This window comes from Zosterops lateralis, assembly GCF_965231275.1.
Source record: "Zosterops lateralis genome assembly, chromosome: Z".
Lineage (NCBI taxonomy): Eukaryota > Metazoa > Chordata > Aves > Passeriformes > Zosteropidae > Zosterops > Zosterops lateralis.
In genome coordinates this window covers 83,834,199-83,857,138 of record NC_139800.1, presented here as the reverse complement: position 1 = coordinate 83,857,138, position 22,940 = coordinate 83,834,199, and the positions used below count along the sequence as shown (strand labels likewise).

At 38.4% G+C, this 22,940-nt stretch overlaps 1 protein-coding gene and 1 long non-coding RNA gene across 2 annotated transcripts in view; both read right to left on the bottom strand.

Annotated features, from left to right (window-relative positions):
• Positions 1-22,940, bottom strand: part of LOC310922796 — a 410,148-nt gene that overhangs the window by 277,384 nt on the left and 109,824 nt on the right. The window lies entirely within an intron of this gene.
• PCDH11X (protocadherin 11 X-linked) overlaps positions 1-22,940 on the bottom strand; it is an 81,506-nt gene that overhangs the window by 21,776 nt on the left and 36,790 nt on the right. The window contains exon 2 of the mRNA XM_083883629.1: positions 14,065-14,648. Within this exon, the coding sequence (XP_083739755.1) occupies positions 14,065-14,604 (540 nt within the window). The 5' untranslated portion in view covers positions 14,605-14,648. The remainder of the gene's footprint in view (positions 1-14,064; positions 14,649-22,940) is intronic.

Genomic DNA, 22,940 nt, shown 5'->3' with positions numbered 1-22,940 from the left:
TCATGAATATACACCAAAATTTATGGCTAATAGACAGGGATATTTTTTTTCCTCCAAAAGGGGGAAAAAAATCAAAACCATAAGACCACAGAACACAATAAGCCAATATTTAAGTGTGAAGAACACCAGCTTGAGAAGGTAAATACAATATCCATCTCCTGTTGCAGAGCTCTGGATTAGTCTCACCAGGTAGCATGAATCCCCCAATAAATTGTAAACTGAGACAAACCCTCCCACAATTCATGGGAAAAGAAGCAGAGAGTGGTGAATGTTGGGAGTGAGTGATGGAGACTGGTGTATCTCCTCAGCAAGGTTAACACCAGAATAAATAACGCAGCTCAGGAGTTATTTAGCAATGTGACTCCCCTCTCACAAAGTGTGCTATGCCAGAAAAAGCAAATTAAACAAAGGTAGGTGAAGCCATTTCTGCCCAGTGACAACTCCTGTAACCCAAGCCAAAGGGAAAACCCAAGCTTTCCCAGGTCTGGGCCCACACAAAGTACTTTCCTTAAGTTAATTCAATCACTGTCCTGAAGCAGATGTTACCAAATAACAGTTCACATATTGTTTGTGGTGCAGTAAAGCTCTGTAATAGGCACACACAGAAATTGGACCTGAAGCCTCTTCCTCAGCACAAAACATCAACAGCTTTGGGGCAGCTGCCACCATTCCAGCCAGGAAGGTGTCAGGGTGGCAAACCAGAACTGAAAACCTCCTCCAGACCCCATGCTGCTCTCCCATGATAACCCCTAGCTAAACACCCAGCACAGTGCCCAGAGAACCCTTCCTGCCCTGAGACTCTTGCTGGCAAGGACAGCACCTCCCAGCCACCAGCAGGCTGGAACCAGGAGCAGGGATGGGACCAAGCGCCCTCTGGGGATGATAACAGGCTCTGAATAATTCAATGTGAAGTTTGGCCTTCATATTCGAAAAATGTGATGCAAGCAGGCGATTCCACCAGACCAAAACCATTAAAATATTTCATCCTGAAATCCAGCGTAAAAAATGTACTCACTTATGCCCGTCACCTGGGAAAATGACCAGGGAAAATAAAGCACAGCTCAAACAATTTAACTTAAACAGTATTTAAACAATTTTAACTTAGACTTTGTTTATACCTTGAGATTCATCCCCTCATTATTTTCTATTTCTTAATCTCAGAGGGTTCAGCATATTGTTAGGATTCTTGAATATTAAAGTATTTAGCTATGGACAATAATTAAATTTAATATGTTGATGAAGCAGTCAGCCAAACAAACAGTTGATTCTGAGTCCCAAGATTTAGTTGGGCATGTTACTATTTTTAAAGCATGCCTAGGATGTTCTACCAAATACTACAACTGTCATTATTCATCAGGTTCATGGATCCTGAAAGAACACAAAGCAAATACTCTCCAAGACAGGATTGAGTCAATTTGCTCACAGAAATCTGCAGGACTGTTCTTTGCAATAAAACAGGTTTCAGTTGTTACGTGGATTCAAAACAGAGCACTATTTTCAAATCCTAAGGTGACACTATAAAACTAAATTTTTTATGTGTTCTACCTACAGAGCCAAAGCTCTGTTTCCACACTCAATTAACTTTACTGGTAACATAAGAAGAGGCCTACTGTGGTTATATGTGGAAGCACCCATTGTGAAATGTAAAATTAAGTGAAATCTGTTTTGAAATCCAGTGTTATGGCTTTTAACAGAACAGCAAACCTAAACTAAATTAGGGAAAGTGAGAATGACAGCTGAAGCCACGGAGTTTCCAAGAGGGCTAAGCATTATTAAAGTTTTTTCCTTATTATGCTCTTAGGCACAATCTGATTAGTTCCAACAGCTGCCCAGCAGGAAAAGCCAAGCCATCATTCCACAGGAATGCTCAGAGTAAAGCACCTTTAGCTTTCAGCGATGCCAGATCCAGGTAACACACAGCACTGCAGCACCAACTCTTGCCTCCTCTGGTTTACAGGAATGTTCAGTATTTCAAATGCAAATCACAGCAGAAGCTCCTGATCAACATATTATAAGCTCCTAAACCATTTCCTGATGGATAAACTTGTTCCACCCACAATATACAAAGGAAAAAAAAAAAAAAAAAAAAAAAAAAAAAAAAAAGAGAGAGAGAAAATCCACTGTGCATAAACGTTGTTCAAGTCTTTGTTAGAGGCAATGAATAACAAAAAAGGAATTTTCTTTACTACCTTGCTTGTGAAACTCAGCAGCCTGAAGCATATGCTGTGCTGTGACAAATGTGCCGTTGAACTTTAAAACAATATTCAAAATAGATCCTGAAAGACTTCACCTCTGTTTGCAGGAACTCTCCTGGTATTATCTGAATATTACAAGAGTGATGAGGAGACTGATGGTTTTACCACTTCTTCCACTGCCCTGGATGTTAAAGTAGGATTTCCACAGCCACAGACACGACACTGACTGTGAAAGGTTTCAAGCCTGGGACAGAGATTTTCAGCCAGCTGGAACCCTGAATCATACACTCCATCACCAAGTAGCTTTGAAGTTGTTATTAATCAATAAAACTTTAGTCAGGTGGAGTTGGTCTCTTTCTCCAGGCAGCACTGCCAGAATGAGAGGACACGGCCTTAAGCTGCACCAAGGGAAACACAGGCTAGATAGCAGGAAAATGTTTTTTACACAAAGGGTGATGAAATACTGGAATGGTCCTCCCTGGGGAGGTGAGGGAGTCACCATCCCTGGATGTGTTCAAAAAAGGATTGAATGTGGCACTTTGTGTCATGGTTTAGTTGAGGTGTTGGGGCTGGGTTGGACTCGATGACCTTAAAGGTCTCTTCTAACCTGGTGATTCTGTGAATTCCATGAATTCCATTAAAACCACACAGGCTTTAATTCCACAAAGGTAAACTCACTTCTGAGAAGGCTTGACTGTTCTTCCAGTTCCTGGAACATAGGAAAACTTAGGAGAAAACCATATTTCTAGTGTTGAAAAGTTTTCTGCCACTTGGTAGCAGAACAAGCTCTGGTTGTATCTCTGGGCTTTACTTCCCACCTTAGCTCAAGCCTATACACATTTCAAATATGAACCAAAGTAATTTTATTTCTGCTCAATGTAATACAATGGGCATGGGTATTAGTGAAAAATGTCTTTGCACGTTATTCACATTTGCATATTTTCACATTTTTAGTGAAAAATGTCTTTCTCAGCTCTTCCATGAGCCTATAAAACTGTATACTTCTTTAAGTTAAATAATGAAGTTGAAGTCTTTTATCACTGCATCCAAAAGACGTTTCAAAGACAGAGTTGTTTTCATAGTATAGGAATGCCACCAGTGGAGTGATGTAAGCAGAAATTAAAACAAGTGATCATCACACAACGTAGTGTCCAGGCCTTTGCCAATGTTCTGAACGCTCAAATTTTACAATTTATAATTTTTACAAAATAGGTATAAAATACCACTGGAAAAACTGCACATACAGAGAAAAAAACCAAATAGAAACAAAAAAACCCCCAAAAACAAAACAAAACAAAACAAAACAAAACAAAACAAAACAAAACAAAAAAAAAAAACAACAACAAAAAAAAAAAAAAAAAAAAAAAAAACAACCAGAGAATATTAGAATCAGCAACACTGGGCAAGAAATCTGTGAGCCTCAAACTGGCAGAAGCTCAGGAACAGCTTGGGAAAACATTCTGGTGATTCCCAAGCATCTGATATCAAATGTTAGAGACAGATACAAGATCAGAGGAAACTCATTTTCATCCTGCCAGGCCATACTTAGGTCAGGCCCAGAAATCAGTGCCTGCCCCTCCCCTTCCCCCTGTGAGGAAGCTGCAGACTCTGGAAACAGACACCAGCAAAGACTGAGAAGACCAAAGTCCAGTTCAGATGATAAATAAAGGTGTCCAGCAAAGGTGATAACATCACCAAAGGTGATAACACAATGCACTTCAAAATCTATATGATAAAAATATCAGAAGCAGATATTAAAACAGATAATAAAACACACACACACTAACAGGTTTTTCTCCTTAGCTTTGCCAAAGGTCCACTTAGACACTGAACTTCATTGCCAAGAGCCCTGGATGACACTGGAAGCTGAAGGTTTGAGTTATTAAAATGAAAGTTTTTTATGGGAGAGGGGCTGAACTACCTCAGAATTTAAAAATAAGCATTAATGTAGAATCTTACAAAGAAGCAGTTTATCTGGAAACTTCAAGGAACTCCTTCAAGGTCTGATATTGTACAAGCACAGTAAGTATCTTGGATACTCATCATGGACAAATACTTCATTTATGTAAAACAATAGAAAGTGTGAAACCATTTATTGTAAAACAATAAAAGGTGATAAGAAAGTTCTACCAGTGTTCTAGGCTCTACATTTAAGACTGACTTACAAATTATGGTATTCACAATATTTCTTGGCTTTCCCAACAAATGCCAATTCACAAAAAAGTCATATATAAGTGCCAGAGAACTATTCTTTATATTAGATGGGAAAGGGGATGAGGAACAAAATAGAAGTTACTCCTCTTTATACCTTTAAATCTGCTGCAACAAATGATCTTGAAAAATCCCTAATGGAAATGAGGATGAAAATTATATGACTTGGGTTAAGATGAAGAGGAAAATGTATTCTCCAAGTGAGAAAGCCATAAAATACCCCTGTCTGAAAAGCACAGAGGAATATCCTGACTCAAAATAAATTAAAAAAAAAAAAAAAAAAAAAAAAAAAAAAAAAAAAAAAAAAAAAAAAAAAAAAAAAACACCCCAAAAACGTCAATTTGCTTGAAAAAGCAGAGAAAAAACACCACAATTACTCGACTTTGGAACATCAGCAATAACCAAAGCAAGAATACATCACATTAATAGAGCCAGCAATTACAGCACAATAAGAGAAAAATGTATTTCAATACTGAGAGCTGATGACTCAGAACTCATTTCTTTTAGCAATGTTTCTTTTTGTTTCTTCAGAATTGTCTGAAATAGTCTTTGCTACATGTCCTAGCTTCAAAAGCTCTACGGGATTAAAGTGTTCAGACCAATTATCTTTCTGGGTTAGAGAATATAAATTATTTTGCAATACACCTTTCTTTCAGGAATAAAAGTAACTGTACTAATGCAGTCAAGTGCCATGAACCGTGGCTGACACTTGATTTAAATATATTCTTCGACAGCTCTTTCTTAAATGGAAGGAAAATATTCTATACAGTGCATTTGGGGGAAAACTAGCTTGGGCATTTAAATCTTTATTACTAAAATCCAGTATTAGAAAGCTAAAAGTAAAATTTAAATCAAGAACACATTATTACTGTAAAAGCTATCTGAGTATTTTAGTTGTGTCTTTTATGACAACTTAAACCAGGAAAAACTGAAACTACTTCTCCTGTTTTCAAAACATATCCTAAAAATTGGAAATCTTCAAATCTTCATCCTGCCTAGATGGGATGAAGAGTCTTAGAAAAGTGGGCTGAAAGTGGGTCTTAGAGAAGCAAGTTGGACAAAAGAAAAAAATATTTTGCAACTAATATTTACCTTTTATTTTTCTTTTCTTTACTCAATAGTTTGAAAATAGCAGAATTTTTGATCATTTTATAAGTATTTGTGAAAAAAGACAGCTATTCCTTAATAACTTGGATTTTTTTAATGACAAGAATAATATTAGAATCTGCTGGAAATCTCATTCAAGGTTTCTCATGACAGCCATCCAAAATACAGGTAAGCCATGCATTGATGCATCCATTACAACAAGTAAAGGAGGCAGAAAAAAGTAATTTTTGCAAAGTTATTCTGAAACAAGAATTACACTGGATCTAAAGAACTTTTACAGTACAGGCAGTAACCATTAGCTGATACCATTGCAGAACTTGTTATAATTGTTTTTAATTTGTTCAAAACAATAATGGTCTTGAAACTGTTTCACGCCTGGATGGTGACAGCTATTGCTGACTTTAAATTACAAAAATTACCAAAAAAAAGTTAAAATGCTGTTGGATACAAGGTGAGCAGTATATCAAGCAGATGCTCTAACATAATTTATAAATAAAGGGCCTGAAATTCAGACATCTGTGTTAGGTCATTGTTTACAAGATAAAATAAGGGCCAAAGAGAGGCATCTCTATTCACAGAAAAAGACACTGGATATGTAAAAATAATGCCACAACACCTTGGCAATATTGTTATGGCATTTGAAAAAGGCTCCCGCCTCTTTCTTTTGTGATGTAGAAAAGTATGACATTAAAATATGGTAGATTTTGAGACAGTAAGAAAAATTAAGGGTGCAGCATAATCTGTCCTGAGTGCACTTTTATCACCTTTTGTAACTTCATGTTTGCAGTTCCATTATCATGCAGCTATGCAAACCAAAGTATAATTACATTTAGAAGGGCTATTTTAGTGCTTTTTGGGGTTTATCAGTGGAGAGCATGATAGATCATGTAATTGGCAATTTCTTATAAACAATACAATTATTTTCTGGATGGCTGTTGGGAAAATGCTCCTTTCTCTGCCACACAACACGGGCTGTACAAAACAAGCCCTGAGCCTCCTGTGCTCAGAAAGCATCTCCACATCTGTGCTAAAACTGCTCTGCCCAGACATCAGCAAAGGATGATGTTCAGCTGAGACAGATGAAGTGCAGCTCTCCGTTTGACAGATCCGTGCCTCGCAGCCCAGGCCTATCATCCTCCCCACTCGGAAACAAGCTAAGTTATATATTATTGTTCCCTGACAGCTCGTGCGAAAATCAGAGCCTGGGATGCAGAAAGAGACACCAACTTGTCCCTCACCCTAACTCACTGAACTTGCTGTGCCTGGAGCGAGACTTTCTCCTGCAGTCCCCACTCAATCCCCAAAGGGACGTCAGGATAACGGGAGCTGACAGTTTTACAGCAATAGTGCCATAAACCACCCTAAAGGAGCCTTGTATCAACCAACAAGAGGCAATTACCTTGACTCCTGACTCACTACCACCAGTCAGGAGCTGAGTTTTATCTCCTGGCTGACACCAAGTCACAGCTGCAGAAATGCAAATCGGCTGGTTTTCCCTTTTGAAGCTAAGACCCAGCGACTTTTTTCAAAATAATGTTCACAGATGACCACTTGTCTGTCCAGATCTCTCTAGACAAATTACTACTGAGAGTATTTCTAATGTAGCACAAAATCTTCTCTAAATAATCATATGCTTTGGTACTTTGGATTGCAGGAAAAATAAGCCAATGGGGTGGAGGATTTGGAAGAAGGCAGATTTTCAGCTACAGCATAAAAGAATGAAAATAGACTGATTTTGCAAAGGTGATGTAAAAACTTCAGATGGTAATTAAACACATCTCAGGGGAAAAGCACAAAGGGGGAACCATGTAAAAAAAAAAAGACAAAAAAAACAAAAAAAACCCCAAAAAACCCAACAAAAAACCAAAAAAAAAAAAAAAAAAAAAAAAAAAAAAAAAAAAAAAAAAAAAACCCAAACAACTGCAGAAGTGTAACTTTAACCAAAACCCTGAAGTTCTATCAGCAGATGGAAAAGAGAAAGGTGTTTTGGGTCTGACCTATTCCCCAACTGTGCACTTAGGTCAAAAGTACTCAGCACCACTCAAACGACAGCCTGTCTGTCCTAAAAAAACTCTCTTATAAAAGGCAGCTAAAAATTACCTTAGAAAGACAACATATCCATCTCTCCTTATTTATTAAATTACAAGCACTAGAAAGTGACCTTAGAGCTTTGACTGGAGCTCAACTCCAAAGCAAAAGAAATTTCCTAAATATATTTTTGAGCTTCCTAAATCCATTTACTTCCTTTTACATGCTGTTACACAAAATGGGGAAGAAGAAACAGCACTGACCCACAAATGTCTGCTGTTCAATGCACCTGAGACATCCCAGTGAGGGTGAAGTCCTCAGCCTGGTCTGCAAAGCTCTGCTGGTGGAGACCAGAGTCATGGAGTGGGTGAGGAGGGAAGGGACATCTAGAGATTGTCTGGACCAGCCCCTCTGCAAAAGCAGCTGCACATCTTCACATCAGGTGAGGTTTGACTTTTTCCAGCGGATTGTGAAGTAAGAAAAACAAACCATCCACCTCTCCAAGCAGAAACCCAAAATTTTTGTCTGGGCTACAGGACATTCAGAAGGTAAAGAAACTCATAATAACTAAAAAAATAAACAAACAAACCAAAAGCTCAATATTAACCACTCTATCTTGCTTTTTCTCTGTGTACTGAACCCTACAGCATTAAAACATAAACAGACCAGGGAAAGGTTGTTGGGCTCCTCCACTGTTACAGCTTTTGACTTTCACATTTGTATCCCTGCTTACAACAGGAGTATCAACAAAGACTTCATTAATATGACTTTCTGATATACATTTAACCACAAATCTAGTCTCAGTCTATAATTCTAACTACCTTCCTAGATTTATTTCTACATAAAAGACATCTTCCACTCTAGATCCTGACAGTGATATGAGTTACTTGATCCAAGGCTGCTGTGAGGCTCAGAAATAACCAGCTGCAAACATGAAATATGACGCCTGAAGTATGATGAAGAACTGTGATTTCCATCTTCCATGGGTCATGGAATTGACAAACTGTATCAGAAAGAAGGGGATATCTGCTATTGAAAGGCATCACAAAGATGATCTAGAGCAGAGAGATGAAACTCTCCTCATCAGAGGCAAGACTGACGTGTTGTGAGAGTGAGCAGGAATCTATTTTGGCAGATTACAGAGGTATGAACTGACAGCTACAAAGAGATTATTATATTATTCTAAAAGGGATGCACCAGCTGCTTCTGATAGGTAAATACAGTAAAATTACTCTAACAGGTAAGAGTAATGGAACTGTAACAGTAACACCAATCTAATTTCCCCCAAACTGCAAAGGATTAAAGGAAAAAAATTAGCACAGATGATCAGCTCACAGAAGGAAATGCTTTGTTCCTGTTGCACCTCTAACTTCCAGTGTACATAGTATACCTAACTGACAAGAAATGTTTAGCAATCAGTTAAAAAAAATATTATTTAAAACTTGCACTTGTGTGAGCCCTTTTCTATTCAAAACCTGTTCTGAACCAGCTTACCTTTTTAACATTAAAGAGAACAAATAAATGGCTCACACTAAAATCTTTGCAGTCAAAGCAAAGGCTGTGACACCTATAAATATTAAGTGTATTAATCAGGTTATACTAAATATCAGCTTGCCTTGAGCTCAACTGTAAGTGTGCTGGAACAGTGTAATCAACAACAGCAAGTGTGTATTTATGGCACTGTGGTGGCACTGCCTGACACAATGCACATTTTATGTCAGTCTGTAAACAATGGCTCTGCCCTGAAGAGGAGAACAAAGCCCTGTAGGCTGGGCTGCCCCCTGGGTTAAACCAGAACATTAGTATTTGCAGGTTCATCCCCAATCAGAAATCACTGTTTATTAAGGTTTCAGTGCACGACTTGCTCTTGCATCCTACTGTTTTCACATACTACTTCTATTTATGAATGCCCAGCTCTTTTTCCTTATCATTTCCCATTCACACTTAAAGTAGTTACCTCAGCTGAGACAAAAATGGTTGTGTTTCCATCTGGCCATTTATTTCTTGTCTTAGCTGCACCTACCAGCTCCCACCATCAGTGTTACACCATCCTCTTCCCCAGCCCAGCTATTTCTCACTCTAAATGAATTTTCTTCTATTGTTAAATAATATCTAAGTTCTCCCTCCTCCCTTTGTTCACAGCAAACACTGTTTATCATGTGAAACCTTAATGTCACTCCCTCTATGGTCACCTTGGGGCATCTCAGCAGAGAAACACAATCTTTTATAATGCCATGCACAGCAGCTTTGGGGAACAGCAAGGAGCTCTGCGTGACTGTCTCCTCTTTTCTATTAACAGTAAAACTACTGCCTTTTTAGAGCTCATGTATTTCAAACAGGGTGGGGAAAGTCAGAGACCCAGAAAGTTTTGGGGATGCAGTACCATGAGTCAGTGACATATAAAGAAGTTGTTTTCTGTTCAGGCACACCTTGATAAAATGCAGGCAGGCAGAAAAAAAAAAAGCCAGAGTGCTAATCAGCGTGGTAATTAAAGCACTGTCTTGTTTTAAATAAATCAAATCTTGCTTTACAAAGCTTCCACTGAATCCAAAATCCAAGTATGTAATTATTTACAAAGTTTTGCTTTCTACTGTTTCAAGGGATAGGACAAGAGGCAAGATATTAAAAAAAAAAAAAAAAAAAAAAAAAAAAAGTAATTTACTTTAAAGACTTTATAGATTTCTTATCTATATTGCAACTTATATGCAACCTTTTCCACAGCCTGTGAGAGAGGCAGTAAGGTAAGTGTAACAAAGTGAGGAAATATTCTAACACATGGCTGTTACCTTCCCAAGGAGATACAGAGGTGCTGAAAATGTGTTAAATACCTATAAACATCGACTCAGCTGAGTTTGCAGTGAGAAGTTGTCCCTTTTTTAGAATTTGTTATGGACAGTCTGTTTCTACCTGTAGTCAGGCAAAACAGGCCTGGCTTCACACAGGCAATAAGAAAATCTTGGCTACATTTGTTTCAGAAGTGAGCTATAACTGAAAAGCTTTCTCTTAATTTCACAATTTTCCAATTTTTGATTACTTTCTGTCCAAAATACAGAGCAACACATTTCACTCTGTTGGTGCACAAACACTAAAGCATCAGCTTTTCTGCTTGTATGAAGTGATTTCCACGTCTATATTACCCTTATTCCCCACTCCTTTGCCACCTCCAAGCTGCCCTGCCCACCCATTTCACACCAGTTTTGGTGATTCCCGAAATTCCCTCCAGTGCCACGTCAGCCCTGCTGGACCCATCTTGCTCAGAGGGCACAGCAGTTTCCTCTGCTGCAGTCCCCTCACATTTCTGCTTTCTGCTGCTCACAAAAGGAAGGGAAGAGGCCACCCCAACAAGGAGCCAGCAGATCTCAGCACCCTCAGAGCCCACACCAAAAACCAGAGCAGGATGATGCACACAAAGCACATTTGGGGAGGGAAGAGAAGGGAAGTGACAGCAGCATCACCCTGGTGGGCCTGTCACCCTCCCTCCTGGTATTTCAGCATCACCCACCCTTCCTGTCCTTCTTCACCTCCCCAGTGATGCATCTTCGTGTATCACAAAACCCAGAATGGTTTGGGTTGGAAGGGACCTTAAAAATCACCTGGTTCCACTCCAGCCATGGCAGGGACACCTCCCACCATCCCAGGCTGCTCTAAGCCCCAATATCCAGCCTGGCCTTGGACATTGCCAGGGATCCAGGGGCAGCCACAGCTGCTCTGGGCACCCTGCGCCAGGCAGGGCCTGTCCACCCTCACAGCAAAGGATTTCTTCCCAATATCCAATTTAAACCTATTTTCTGTCAGAGCAAAGCCTATCCCCCTTGTCCTGTCTCTCCAAACTCCCTCCTGCAGCCCCCTCAGGTACTGAAAGGTCTCAATAAGGTCACTCTGGCGCCTTCTTTTCTCCAGGCTGAAGAATCTCAATTCTTTCATCGCTTCCTCATAGGAAAGGTGCTTAATACTTTTAATTATCTTCTTAGACCTCCCTTGCTGTAGGGAACACAGGCTGTATTTCCTGCCTGCTCACCAGATTCCTTTATTTCTACTGTTTTGTTTTGTGGGGCTTTTGTTGTTGTTGTTGTTGTTGTTGATTTGGTTTTGTTTTGGTTTGTTTTGGACTTTTTGGTTTTGGTTTGTTTTGGACTTTTTGGTTTTGGTTTTTTGTTTGTTTTGGTTTGGTTTTTGTTTTGTTTTAATCCATTTTATGATTACTTTTGATATCAACATTCCAAAAATTAACAGTAGAATACCAGTAATACTATTCTGGAAATACTATTCCAAATGTTTCTGGCTGCCAGAAACTTCTTTTTGGTTTTCACAGGTAATTTCCAAGGTATGTGACATTGTTGGCTTATTGAAAGGCAGTAGATTAGATCCATAACTCAAAAAAACCCCACCTGACCAATAGGCATTCAAAGGAAAAATGCAATTAATTATTTCAGAAGATCTGCCTACAAGGCTGTGATTTCACGAATTATTTTGTTTGCAGCACATGCAGAACAAGATTTCAGAACTTCCATCCATACCAGTTTGTGACCAACCTCACCACTTTTTCTTTCCTTTATGTGGCAAAAGCAGATTTTTCAGAGACATTTGCATAAACATGTAACTCTTCCTTTTTTATTTATTTTTTCTCTAATTAAAAATTAAATAATTTGATATTTAAAAGTTATCTGCACATTTCTTGGTGAGAAACCTCCCAGGCAGATCCTCTCCTCATGCATTGCATCCCCAGTCAAGGCCTTGGGCAGAGCTGCAGGGTGGATTTCAAATGAGCCCCCACTCATGTGGCACAAATGTGTTCTCACTCTGCTGATCTGGTACATTCTCACTCTGAATTTACAGGGCAAAAATCAGCTCACCAAACAAGACTGCTATCATGGTGATCTGAACTGTTGCTCCTCAGGCCCAGAGACTCCTGATTTTGCCATTTTCTACAGTTTTCATTTTCCTACAATAACAGCATTTTTCTCTCATAACTCACATTTCTCTGTTCAGACTAGGTATTATTTTGCTCCATTTTGTGTGTAACCCTGGCATTTTCATTATTTTCTACTCCTGCTGTTATTTATTTAATATACTGTTATTCATTCCCCAAAATCTCATTTAATATGCCACATAAAGAACACTCTGTCCTACTGGGTGCTTCTGCTTAGCTAGCTAAGAGAACCCCAAACAAAACCGACACATGTAGATATACCTATTCTCTTATCTATAACTTATAAAAAGTTTTAAAGAGCTTACTACAAAGACTTCAAACATTATATATAGTAAGTTCTTGGAAAGTTTTAGGTTCCTTGGCTGCACTGAGAGCAGACAGACATGTGTGGGATTTTTTTTTTTTTTTTTTTTTTTTTTTTTTTTTTTTTTTTTTTTTTTTTGATAGCTAGCCAGAAATGCCCAGTGGGACACAGTTTCCTGAAAGAGATTTTTATGCCTTTGTGACTCCTTAGCACCCACATTGCCACAATTACTTCAGGTTCCAAGCAATTTAAAAGAGCTAAAAGAAGGCAGAGCTTTATTTTTATTAAATTGCTGGTAAGTACTGATATCAATGAACATCAGCTATCCAGTCAGTCAAGCAATATATCAGCTAATATAATTTATATTTTTCTGGCAGTAAGGAGGGTCAGATTGGTTGCTGGGCAGCCAAACCACAAAATAGTTCCCTATTCCAAATCAAAGAAAGTGAGGGCAACTTCAGCTTCCCCCAGCAGTTTCAGGGTAGGTTTCCTTCATGTTGTCAAGTTTCTTTCAGTAAATTCAAACAAAAGTGATCATTTATTTAGCAATCACACACTCTTGTTTAAATAAACATCACATGTTACGTTATCCTTCTGTTCCCTAATTCCAGCTCCCCTGTTACTTTCTAGAAAGAATAAAAGAAGCAAGAATACAAAATATCTGCTCTTACAAGGTCACTGGCACTGCTCTCCTTCCACTCATGCACATCTTGGAGCTGCTGCTGCCCAGACATTACAAAGCTGCTTTGACAAACAGGCTCTTTCCCTCTGGAATAGCTCATCAATACCCAGATGAGCATCACATCAACTTCTGTGCCAAGTTCTATTGCTCAAGACCAACAGTCGTGCAAGAGAGGCATAAAAAATAAAAATGTCTCCATAAAAATGGGACAGCACAAAACACTTCTGCCCTCAGCCCTGTTGTCTTAGTGGGAACAAGGACACACTTCTAATGGTCCAAGAAGACTGTCAGCCAAAGTGCACAAACACTGTGAGTGCTGGCGCAGAGCTCATGGAGAGGTGGATGTTTCATCACACTTCCACAGCTATACATGAACATAAACAGCTTCCCACAGAATGAGGATAAGATGCACCGGGATGAACTCAGGGCTCCAGATCTGCATTCTCACACGGACCTGCACTGTACCACAACTGCAGTTCACAGCTTTGGGTTTCTGTTACCAAGTGCAGTACACAGCTTTAGGTTCCTGAGGGGTTGGTGAGGACTGACAACACTTGTGGGAGGACAGCAATACACACAGCAACAGAGAAGGATGAAAGAAACCCACCTTGAGAAGCTCATAATGCTGGATACCGTTCACGCCGATGTCTGGGTCGATGGCAGATGGGACCGAGTAGCGGGAATTAATGGCCGTGTTCTCAGGGATAGAGATGTTGATGACCGTCGAGGGGAAAAGTGGGGCGTTGTCATTTATATCCTCGATCAGGAACCTGATCTTGACCAGCCTGAACACCTCGTCGGGCAGAACAGCCACCTCCACCTCGTAGAAGCAGCGGTTCTCGCTGAAGATGCCGGCACACAGCTTCTCGCGGTCGATGCGGTTGGCGGCCGTGAAGATCTCGCCCGTGTTCTCCTCCACCCTCACCAGGGGCACGTCCCCAGTCTTGTACACCAGCTTGAACTGCAGCGGGGAGGACAGGGGCACGTCGGGGTCCAGTGTCAGGTTGAGATCCTTGAGCAGGTTGCCAATGAGGACATTTTCAGGCAGTTCTTCCCGCACAGTGTAATTCTTCTCCTGCGCGCCAGATTGGAACACGATGCAGGCCAACAAGACTGCCAAGAGGTAGGTTCCAGACAGCAAGTCCATCTCCAGAATGACTAATGAGTATTCGTGTAGAATGCCAGGAGTAGCTGGGAAAAAGGGGAAAGGAAAATGCTTTAAAAGTCACAGAATATTGTGTTCCTAAAGTTAAGAGACACTAAAGGAAAACCTTTCCTACAACAACAACAGGAACTGTTTGAAAACCTCATTAGTAAAGTCACAAAGTTCCTAAACATTCTTCCTTGCACAACATTTTATTTGAAACTCTTAAATAAATACTGAGGTAAGAATTTTAGGGCTGAATCATACTGAATGAAGAAATAAGTACAGGAATCCCCTATTTCCAGAATGAGATTTTCCTTTGCTCCTTAGGAAAATCTCTTTCTTTGATCTCTCTGCCACATTACCCTCAATTCTTTTTTTTTTTTTTTTATTCCTAAGAAAAAAGTAGGCAAGAAGTTTGCAAGCAACCATCTGCTGAGAAACAGATCTTTTTATACCTCTTGTGTAAATATGGGAATGGAAGAACACTTGTCTTAATTCTCCCCCCAGGTTTTGCAATGACAAAATTATGTAATGTTTGTTAACAACGACAAAGAAACCTGGATATTTTTAATTCAGGAACTTAAACTGGCAAGAAAATATTATTATCTAAATGGAATCTGGTGAACTTCAGCCAAAAACGTGTGGAAATCTCCCTAGTGACCTGTAAGAAATTTCATATAATTTTATATTTGCTGATACCTGTTCATAGTACCCGGGAACACTAAGACCTTTAAAGGGAGATACAAACTTGTTCGGCACAAAAGAAAAATCTGTACTTTCCAAGCTGGTTTCTGAATAACAATATATTTCCCTCCTTCCAGTTGTTAACAACCTCAAAAAAGATGGAAGTGGGATAGGAGGACTTACAGGTACACACAGATATCTGTGTAGCTGAATACAGCCTTCAGCCAAGAATTTTTAAGAGATAAATAACTCTCCTGAACTCCCTGTATAGAATATTTGCCTAATCTTTACATAATTCTGTCATTCCAGAATTTAGGATCTGCTAGGATAGCATTTCTGTAAGGTAAATATTCAAGAGTTCCATGTAAAGTGATTTTTCTCATAAATGAAATCTTAGCTCCCATCAGGTTAGCATCTGTTTCAAATATACCTGTGCTAACACATCTACATTCTTTTCACTGTGCAGGTGAAAGTGCAATTTTGTTTCCTTTCTCTTCTTGTTTTATTCTCCCTGTCATAGCATAGATTGATTTACTTCTGCAGATCAAGTTGCAGTGGTTGAAGAAATTACTGATGCCAGTAATTGCCTTCACCCCTTAGTTACTGCCTTTCAGCACTGCCACTTGCAGGGCTAATTTAGACTAAACCCTTTGATTTTGCAGTGAAACGGATTAGGAACAATTAATATTGCAATTCCATTTAAACACTGCAAACTGCTTTGGGTTGGAAGCAAGTGACAGATGAGGAACATTCCAGCTTGGTCTGCAAGGCGGATCCCACGTCAGCACCACTTAACTGGACAGCGTTTTCTGGCTTCATGATTATACAAAGGGAGAAAATTAGACAATTTTCATGACTATAAGTAAAATAAAAAACCCAATGCTGCAAGTTCCCACTTATTAAAAAAAAAGGCTTTGCTCCCTGAGCAATTCAATGAACCTGGAGGGAATTCTGACATGCGGGAGAAGGGGAAGGCACGTTGGGAATTCCCTGATTTATCACTGAACTTCAGGGATCCACAACACCCAAAGTAGCACCAACCAGGTGTCCAGAGTGAAGCAATAGTGTAGGACAAACAGCTTTTTATAAACCATCATAATATCACATTGTAAATATGCAGATAAGGAAGTCATCAGCAGCTCCTGGTTATCATTATGGTAACCCCATGGCAGCACTGTGAGCCTAATAAATAACTTGGTGATAGTGTACAAGTGTATCAGCTTAGCTGCTATAGTTTTATTTATTAACTGTCTTATATCTATTTAAATGCATCTCCAGCACCCCCTGAAGTAATTGCTCACATACATTCAACCTCCAGAGAGCCCTTATTTCAGGAAAGCACATCTTTGTATTCATCTTTACTGAAACAAATATATTTACATTGTTTCCTATGGAAAACACAAATAAAAATGTATGGTTACAGTGAAAAGTTGATATTGAAATGCTGTCCTAAAAAATAAAATTAAAAAAAAAAGAGAAAAATCAGAATGGTTTCATGTTTTGTGCATACTAGAAGGGACTATTTTGCCACTTTTTCCTCTCTATTGCAAATTAAAGTGAAAAATAACAGAACAGGGGTAAAAACCCCTTCAAATCATGGTGTTTATAGAATAATATCTTAAATTTACATTTCTGAGGTGAAGAAATGAAGAAAAACCAATACCAGTCATAAATATAAACCAAATTCTAGCCCCTATCCCAAATTCTTCTATGGCAATACTGATGCAAGTATTTCTTTTAAATGATAATGACATAAAATTATTGTATAAACAGGCATAGAAGTCTTCCAAATAAATACCTTTTTTTTTTTTTACAAAGCAATATGAGGATAAATACAAAAAATGCAACAATCTAAAAAGTTCATCAACAATATTCCTGAATCAGTTCTGAAAGTTGAGATCATACCAGGAGACACTTTATATTCAAACTAAATTATAAGCCTTTAACCCCAGTTTCATCTGCAGTGGAGTTTCCAGGGATTATAAAATAACAACAGCAGGACTCAAAAGAGTTTCTTAAGGAAAACTGCAGGGTGGAACTTGGCATTACATTATTATGCATATTTTTACTTTACACCAAGTTTGATCAACTCTGTTGAAATTCTTTTTGTGTCATAGTAAAGAAAACACTTTAAAGTATGAAGAAACAGCAGAACACACTTATAAACCACATTAGAGAAACACTAACATGACTTTTTGTGGTGTCTTTTGCTGTCACAGTTTTTCCTGAGTGACTAAAGGGTATAGACATGTAATAGACAGTGTTAGTTTAGCAGGAAATAAACAACCAACAGTGGTTTACAATGCCTGAACTTCTGTACAATACACTATTTTTAAAAAAAATTCTTTTCTTTCAAAAATAACTCCAGCAACAGTCTTGAAGCTCTGTTCCAGAGCTCCAGGCCTTTAAGGAGGGGAAAAATCCCAACGTGACACAATTTTGCTGCTCAGATAAAGAGCAGAATATCTTCTGTCGTGAGGAAAGTGTTGTTCTTCCAGAATCCTATTTATAAAGTCATAGCTGTACGTTGCCTGTCATTTGTGCCATAGCACTGATAGGGATACTATGGCAACAGCAATGCAAAGAACAGGAGCAAGAGGCACTTTCCTAGCAAGCAAAGGCATTTATGAAATCCGAGTGTTCCAGCCTGGAACACTGAGGAAACAAAAAAGTACAGAAGGCTGAAGAGAGCAGCCCAAGTCTGAAGGACCTTTCGTGGGTTCCAGCACTTGCTCATGCTTTTTAAGCCGGTTAAAAAAAAAAATTACTACAGAAATTAAGAACAAATCAAATTGTTTAACAGAAGGTTACATGAAGCTTGCCAAGCCATTTTCCCAGCTTTCAAGAGAATGCATTGCTGTCTGTGCTGTTGACATCCCAACTAGGAAGGCAAATGGCCCAGATGGACAAGATGGAGGGGAGGAGGGGAAAAAGAACTTTAAACTTGCTTTTCTTCATCTGGCTGTCTACACACTCACATATATCTGCTTTTTTTCTCCAATACACCAAATATTAATGGTGTCATTTAAATATTAGCACTGTTCATTATCATCTTCATTTAGCAGCTGTCAAATCATACCTTGAAAAGTAGGGAGAATACAAAAAACCTGTAACCACCTAATGGAGCAGGATGTGAAGGTAGAAAATCTAAAGCTGTTCTTTATACAGAAGGCTCCATCTGGTCCCACCTGAGCGAGAATTCCTTTACCTTATTACAGAACTTGTTATTTCCTCCTTAAGAGGATCTCAAAAAAGTAATAAAAGGGGTAGGAGAGTTCAGGTGTCTACTTCAGATTAGAAAAACCAACACCATTCCTTGACACTTGGATTCAGATTGGAATCAAGAGCAGAACAAACAAGCTGTGGTGATATTTTGTAACTGCCATATCAAGTTCAAAGAAAATGGTATAATTTTCAAAAATGAGGGTTATTGAAGTCCAAGGCTACATCAATATCCAATTATTAAAATCACAGTGGAGAAGAAACCCTGAAAATATCACTCCCATTCTTATCTTTATATTCCTGAACCTATTTTAATTACTTGGACAAATTTAGCTAGCACACCACACTTTTTCAACATCACATCCTTTTTATTTGCTGCTAATCCACTGTGGGCTCCTTAAACAGGAGTATTTAAATTCCTGTATTAAAATGGTGTTTCTCAGAGCAAAAGATCCCCATGACACAGCCCCACCTGTCAGTCAATACCACGATTATTACGTTATTTCACTGACAAGAGAGACATTTCCAATTCTTCCACTCACTGGGGCTCCCTCCAAAGTGCCCACTCATAATTAGGCAGCTCTGCACAGGTTTTGAATTCTTGGACCATGCTGATCCATATTTCAGCATTATCCCAAGATAGGAACTTTTTCATGCTGTTTCTGGTGTTTGGGGTTTGGGGTTTCGGGTTTTCTTTGTTGGCCTGAAGCCACTGGCCTGGCTGCACACAGCAAGGTCTCCCCTTTGCCACCACACAGCCATTTAAGGAACTGGCTGATTTTTAAAAAGGTTCAGAATTTACAGGTATTTTATAGGTTTTGATGACAACAGGAATCACCACAAAGCTGTTGCCTGACAGAAATCCCCCTCATTTTTTTTTTTAAGGCACAAATGCCACCTGAGCTCGCTGTCATGCTCCATAGTGTTTCAAACATAAATTATTTGCAGCCATCAATATTTTTCCACAGGATCTACTCCCTACACGGGGTATTTCATTATCATATTCAAAGAAAAAGACCTACCTCAAAGAGAAACAGACAATTTGTTATATTATCAGGGCTTTCAAATTCATTCCTTCATATGATTTTACTCTAAATCCACTAAGGGACTGATTCATTCTTTGATCTATTTTTTATGAGCTTGATGGTACTGACTTCAATGAGGTTTCCTTAATTTGATTTTTCTTCAGTGATGAACAAAATGAAACTGGAAATTCTTATCACCAGGAGAAAACATCACCCCACATCCATTAAGTTAAAAAAAGCATTAAGTAAGTGAGAGGCACAGCTTGCTCAGAGTTCCCTGCTCTCCTGATTCAGGGTCTTCACTTCTTTAAAAATAGAGCATTATTAGGTTTTTTTATTATAGGGGGTAAGAAATTCTCTTCACTTGAAAGAAATAAAAAGTTAATGACCAAAACAGAGGTTCTTCAAGCCACATGAAGGAGCAGCCAAGGTGTGGAAAACAAGCAACTGAAATTCTTAGATAGAATTCTTTATTCCTGATAGTAATCTGCAACTAATAGGAAGAGTGTTGATTAAACCTTGTATCAAAATGCTGGAAACAGTGAACAGAATTATAAATACACAACAGGCAGTGAGCATGCTGAACAAATTCAACTCAATCACACTGATATATGGCATAACGAGTAATTTATTTTAATTGTTGCAAATTAATCCCTTTAAAGCTGAAGTCCCTTTTTTACTAGAAGAGTAAGTACAGTCCACATTTGGGAAAATGCATCTAGCAGCCGCCCAGGAAATACTGTAAAAATATCCTGTAACTTATTTCAGAGACCTGTGAGAATATGCAGTGTCAAATTTATTTATATACCAGTGACACTAGGAAATGGTCCTGCTTTTAGCAGTGGAACATTTTTGCATTGGAGCTGCATAAAAGCTAAAGGTTGACAACAGGAATCTTGGGAAAAAAGCTGAAGATCTCTCTGATGGCTATTTTTATTTTCTCAGAAAGAAATAGTGGGATCCCTGAAAAAAAAAAAAAAAAAAAAAAAAACCACCCAAAAAATCAAGCCAAACCAAACCCCCTACAAAGCTGAAGACCATTACAACTCCAAAGTGAACAAAACATTGCTCTGCAAATTCAAATACATATTCACTATAATTCAATTACTGACTCCTGAAAACATCACAAAAAATCGAGTTGTTAATGGTATGATTCATAATGTCATTTTCTTTGCATTTTATTTGTGTGTTTGTACTACATGAATACATTTTACCAATCAAGTGGAAATTGCTCTGGTTTTAGTACTTGAAAATCTGTTCACGCCTCAAATCTGAAAATTAAATCTCTGCTAAAACAAACAAAAGGAAAATCATCTATGAACCACTGGCAAGAGAATATGGGACCACAATAAAAAACTATGTGAAACCACATATGTGGCTGTTGGATGCACTCCAACATAAAACACATTTTTATTTGCTTAAAAATGGAAGTCAATCTGATTTCAGTCATTTGTGTCAAATCCTTTGGAATGGCAATTGTCAAGATCACCTGTTTCATACATATTGCATTTTGCTTTACTGCCTTACTGCCAGTTAATAATTTTCATTTCTCACAAGTAAAATCCACATTTCAGAGTGTCTACTGAACAGTTCCAGTAGCAGTGAATCAGGGCAGGGATGCCATTATATTGGTAATATTGTGTTATATTGTCCTGCTTATCCCAAACACAATTCTGCTGAGAGCCCAGGCATACACATTCCAGGAATTCCAGAGGAGCAGGAATCAGTCACCTTCTTCCAACCCCTTGAGTTCCACACACAAAAATGAGGAAACCATAGTAATTTACTTCTTATTTAAGCATTCGTGAAGAGTAGAGAGCACTGTTCCCAAAATTTCTAAAAAGAAACAGAGAAACTAAATATATTGCCGTTTGTCTTTTTTTAAAGTCATGACTTCAAAGGAGAAGAAAAATATTCTATTTATATTCTGTAATTCTTGTTAAACTCAGGATATCTGGAATTTTCCAGTAGTTGCACCCAATTCCTGAAGGAGAAAAAAGTTCTCCTGGGTGCCATTACACATATGTTGGACTCCAAAAGGATGTCTAAACTTTGCTATTTTCATCAGTTTCTCTCTACCTTAGCAGAACATACTAAAAAAAAAAAAAAAACAACAAACAAAAACAAAACAAAACAAAACAAAACAAAAAACAAAACAAAACAAAAAAAAAAAAAAAAAAAAAAAAACAAAACAAAAAAAAAAAAACCCAAAAAAAAACCAACCAAAAAAAACCAGTTTTTTTAATCCAGTAGTAGCAGAGATGCCATTTCATATGAGATTTTTTGTTCTTCTTGAAGATATCTTCAATGCAAATTAGAATCAAACTACAAGGTACTAGTCAAGAGTTTAAAATGTCAAACACACAATAAATTGCATATTCTGTACGTTACACCCATCTCACCAATTAACAGCCCAATCACCACGTCTGCCCAAAGCTGTCACAGACAACATATGGATACCATACATGAGAATACATCTTTATAAATCACAAACTCAACTCTGGAAGCTCCAAGAGTACCACGAACTTGAGAACTAATTGCACATCTTGGATGGAATTTTCTCATCATTTAAGGATGGGTCCCTGAGCAGGGAAGCAATCAACACATTTTTTAGCTAACTGGTCCTATCTAAACACACCACATGAATAAAACATGGCAGTGTGCAAGAGAAAACTCCTAAGAGAAGGTGATTGGAGAGCAAGGCTTTTCCAAGGACAGAACAACATCAGAATTTGGGGTTTGTATCAGAGTTTTGGGTTATGTCAGAACATAAACCGAAAGCAGATGCTGAGCAAATGCCTCTCCCTTTCCTGCCCTGGGGCAAGGTGGTTCTTCTCCACCTGCCCTGTCGTGCTCAGGGGATTCTCACTCCCTCCATGACCCTCATGTAGGAAAAACATTTATTTTTTTTTTTCCAAGAACATAAATACATATCATCATCTTTAGCCATGGAATCCTTGTGATAGGAATAGCTGCCCGCCCCAGTTGGTGGCCTGATAACAAAATAACAATAAATACTTTTTTAAATAACAAAAATACTCCTTTAATTTTATCAGTTTATATTCACAAAATTGTAAAGTCTTTTCCCCTGTTATCTTAAAAACTAAAATGAAACACCTCCCATCCTGACAGATCCCCAAACTGCTGCAGAGACTGCAAACACATGGGTTGCTTCTCAAAGCAAATTCTGTACCAGAGAGAATTCTACACTGAAGTGATTTTGGAAAGAGGACTGAAAACTAAATCATCCTATGTGGATGATGGAGCAGAGCTGTTTTGATTTAGGAGAAAGGAGCTACCAAAAACCAGTCAAACTACTTGCAAAAAAAGTACTCAGTAAGAAGAGTCACAAAATTGGATAAAACAGAATTATAAGGGTACTTTAAAATGTGTTACAGCAATTTG